We start from the raw sequence: 4,151 nt of genomic DNA on the forward strand, positions 1-4,151 counted from the left end.
ACCATTGAATGCTCTCTCAAAGTCTGAAATGTCTTTTTCTGGAACCCAGTATTCAGGTTTCATACATAACACTTCTCTAGCCAACCATGAAGACATCCAGAACCTTGACTAATATAATACAGGGTAGAGTAGGAAGCAGAGTAAATAGGGTTTTGTCTCTAAAAGACACTATGCTGACCCATAGTCCACACCAAGATTCATTAGCATCCCTTTAAACACCTCCCTAGAGAATTCCTGCCAGACAGCATCAGCACCAGCCAGGCAACTTTCAACCTAGAATACAGCCAGATCATAGGAGAGGTAAACAGATAGGAAATCCACCAGTGCTGGTTTCCCACCCTGAAAAGTTCAAGGAAGATGTTCTTACTCATTATCTACAATACCCCTCTGTCTCCCCTGACCCACAGGAGGTCCTCTCATCCATCCTTTATATAAAAATTTGCTTGACCTGTCACTTCCCCTCCTGTATTCTGGCCAATGTTGAGGTCCATGGCTCAGTGGTATCTTAGGCTTTTTCCATGATTCCCAGATGGATACGAAGACCCAATTTGGTGTCAGTGAGTAGAAACTCTTTTATTTCATCCCTCTGCTTTAAAGCCAGTTATGAGTGTATCTGTCATGCAATTCAAATATTTATACATGTATATATTCATGAATTTTTGCCTATAGGTACTATGTGCACTGTGTGAGTATTGAGCCCACATTGGCCAAAAGAGTTTCATGTGATTCAACGGAAGTGGAGATACAGACAGTTGTGAGCCACTATGTGGCCACTGTGAACTGAATCTGGGCTCCTTGTAAGAGCATCCAGTGCTCTTAACAACTGACCATATCCCCAGCTCCAAAAATACATCAATAGCCAACAGTTCAGAAAAATAAAGCACTGGGCTTCATGAGCCACTACCCCATCCATCATACATTATTGTATACATAAAACTTCTAAATGAACATGCAAACATGATATGACACAATGTGATTGTAGATTTAATAAGGATATTTGTAACTCTGGACACTTATATTAATAAAGCAAACTGCATGGCCTGCATGGAAATTAGCTTGACTGATCTTAAAATAAAACCTAAAATTAGAATTATCACATGAGTACTCTCCACAACACATACAACAAAAAACAAGCCTGCATCAGTGAATGGATGCATAAATAAAATAAGTATAATTATTTATGCCAGGAAACAGAAGAAACGTGGAGATCACCTTAGATTTTAGTAAGGTGGGGTGGGCACACAAAAGAAGCAATAGGACTACTTAGGAAGAGAAAGTGAATCAGGAGGAGGCTACAGGGGACATAAGAGAGGGGAATGGTGACTGAATTTGATCACACTCTATTATGTGCATGCACAAAAATGTTGTGATCAAATACACTGTTTTGTAAAATCAACACATGATAATACAAATGAATCATTTACTAAAAGTCATAAAAATCAAACCTGGAAGCTTCAAACTAAAACACATATAGTGTATCCAATAGGGGTGGAGCACAACTTAAAACCCAGCATGAGGTAGGCATTTGCAGGTAGATCTGGTCTACATACTGAGTCCCAGGACAGCAAGGACTACAATGAGAAACTGGTTTAAAAACCTGGTGCACAAAAGGACCTTGCAGACACACACACACACCCCCCCATGGAGGGATACTCCTCCCTTAACCTAGAGACAGGAGAGAAGTCTTAATCCCTACTTCAAATGACTTGACGGATTTAGATGACCCCTCCTGGATGGCATCACCATACATGTGGAGTGGGGGGGTACATGTGAGGGGGGAAAGAGGGAAAAAGGAAGAGAGGCAGAAAAAGAGAGAGGGAGGGAGAGGGAACTGGAATTTATATGTAAAATAAAAATAAAAAAACAGAAACAAACAAAAATAACCCACCAAAAAATAATAATAAATAAATAATATATCCAAAAATAAACCTAGTAAAGGAAGGGCTAGCCTCCTGCAAAACAATGTACAACCTTTTCATGATAAGCAAGTCTCCTGCTAAGCACATGTGTACATGCAGCCATAGTGTCAAAAACAGAAAAAAAATTGTACACATTATTTTGAATACTCCATAATAGTGAACAACCTGTTTTCTTTGAAAAATTCCAATCAATGAGCTATGTCAAGTTCCTTTAATAGAAGATTCCACAGAAATGACAATGAACTAACTGGGGGTAACAATGGTGGGGAGTGTGACCAATCTTCCTATGATCAAAAACAAAGACTAGTTTGACTTGCAAAGATGACAAAAAAAATGATGCCAAGTGTGAACTATGGATCCTCAGAGACCGGGAGAAACAGCTTTGGAGGATGAGGGACATGAAGTGGTTTGTACATATCAGGGTTCATTTCCATTTGCTTAATAATGGGATGACTGTGTTCATCTTTTAATCTCTCAAATGGGAAATAAATATCCTAAACTTTTTTATACTAATAGTACACTAGACTACACTAGACAGAGGGAAGGAGGGAGAGGGGAAGGGTCTGAGACAGAGACAGAGACAGAGAGACAGAGAGAGATAGAGAGATGCACATCTTATTCCTCAAAGATAAGTTAGGTAATGAATTAGGTTCTTCTCAGATAATCATGATTCTTTCACTGAATGGGAAGAAGGAAGAACAGTGGAGAATAGGAAGGAGAAGACCAGGCAGAGAAAGATGAGGACACAGTGACAGGAGAACATCGTAAGTCTGAGATCACTGTCCTTGATGCCCACCAGTTGTGCACCAAAGTCACCTGATTAACCTCCTTTGTCTAGTTCTAAAAACTTCTTCCCCATGATGCCCCAGAATAAGACAGTCACTCAGGGCTGATGGCCCACATCTCCCTCAGAGCAAACAGTCAGGACTGAAGATCAGCCACAACTCCACTGATGCCTCCTTATTCTTAATGGGATATTTCCTTTTATTCCCTTCTACTCTGCTATGAAATACATTGTTCCAGACACCGTTATATCAAACCACCTTGGATACACCTCACATACACAGGTGCAGGAATTGGAATTAGACTTTTTGAAAAACAGTCAAGAAACTAGGTATTGAGTCCATCAATATGAATACAGCACACTCAGGCCCAGAGATATTTATAGCTCTGTGTACAGATATCACCACAAAGTCCTAAGAACAAAGTAAAATTGACTTTCACATAGAGACAAGTACCACCAAAGGAACACATGATAATCAGACTTACAACAAAGCTGGAGGGATGAACCCTGGAGTTCTTGGAAAGGGTTCAAGTCACCTATCCCCAAATAAGAAACAAATGCTTCCAAATGATTCAGAGCATTGGGTGGGAATTTCCTTCTTCAACAACACAAATTATATATGCAAATGGTAAACAATGAGGTAAAGTCTTTCTGATTTGCCCCTCCTGTGAGGCCCATGGTATAAAAGGCCCTGACTCGAAGATCCTTCTACAGTGCTGAAAACTCACCTGTGAACAGAGTATCACCTGATACCATGACCCTCTCCTGCTGCCCACCTTGCTGTCAGCCTGGCTGCTGCAAGACCACCTACTGCTGGACCTCATGCTGCCCACCCTGCTGCTGTGAATCCAGCTGCCCAGGGTCCACCTGCTGCCAGCCCTGCGGACAGCCCTGCCACATAAAGATCTGCTGTCAACCAACTTGCTATGAAGTCAGCTGCTGCAAGACTACCTCTTGCAAATCAAATTGTGTGACCATTGGCTGCAGCACACCCTGCTGCCAGCCCTGCTGCTGTGTGCCCACCTGCTGCCAGCCATGCTTCTTCCAACTCTGCTGCCAACCAACTCGCTGTGACACCAGCAGCTGCAAGACCACCTCTCTCAAGCCAACCTGTGTGACCATCAGCTGCAGCAATCCCTGCTGCCAGTCCTGCTGCTGCTGACCCCAGGGGACATCTTCACAACCTTGCTCTGGGGACTGGTGACATGACCTAGCTGCACAAAGCCATACCTTACCCTTGGCTGAACACCTTAGTGCTCTCACCAGGAAACCTGAAGACTGTAAATTCTTACGTAAGTGTGGGAAATGCTTTGAAGAAGATGAAGTCCCCCACTCTTCTCATCTCCAGAGATTATGAATCTTGTGCTGCCTCATGGGAGGCCAATATGAAGGTCTGGTATCAGTTTAAGATCTGAGCCAAGGCCTTTATATCTCTCACCAAACAACAT

The 4,151-nt window shown here is 42.3% G+C and overlaps 1 protein-coding gene across 1 annotated transcript; it reads left to right on the forward strand.

Moving 5' to 3' along the window:
* The first annotated feature begins 3,457 nt into the window (after positions 1 to 3,457).
* On the forward strand, positions 3,458 to 3,865 carry LOC127220976 (keratin-associated protein 4-7). The gene has a single exon (XM_051182867.1). The coding sequence runs from the start codon at positions 3,458 to 3,460 to the stop codon at positions 3,863 to 3,865; it is 408 nt and encodes a 135-aa protein (XP_051038824.1).
* The last annotated feature ends 286 nt before the right edge of the window (positions 3,866 to 4,151 follow it).

This window comes from Phodopus roborovskii, unplaced genomic scaffold (assembly GCF_943737965.1).
Source record: "Phodopus roborovskii unplaced genomic scaffold, PHOROB, whole genome shotgun sequence".
Classification (NCBI taxonomy): domain Eukaryota; kingdom Metazoa; phylum Chordata; class Mammalia; order Rodentia; family Cricetidae; genus Phodopus; species Phodopus roborovskii.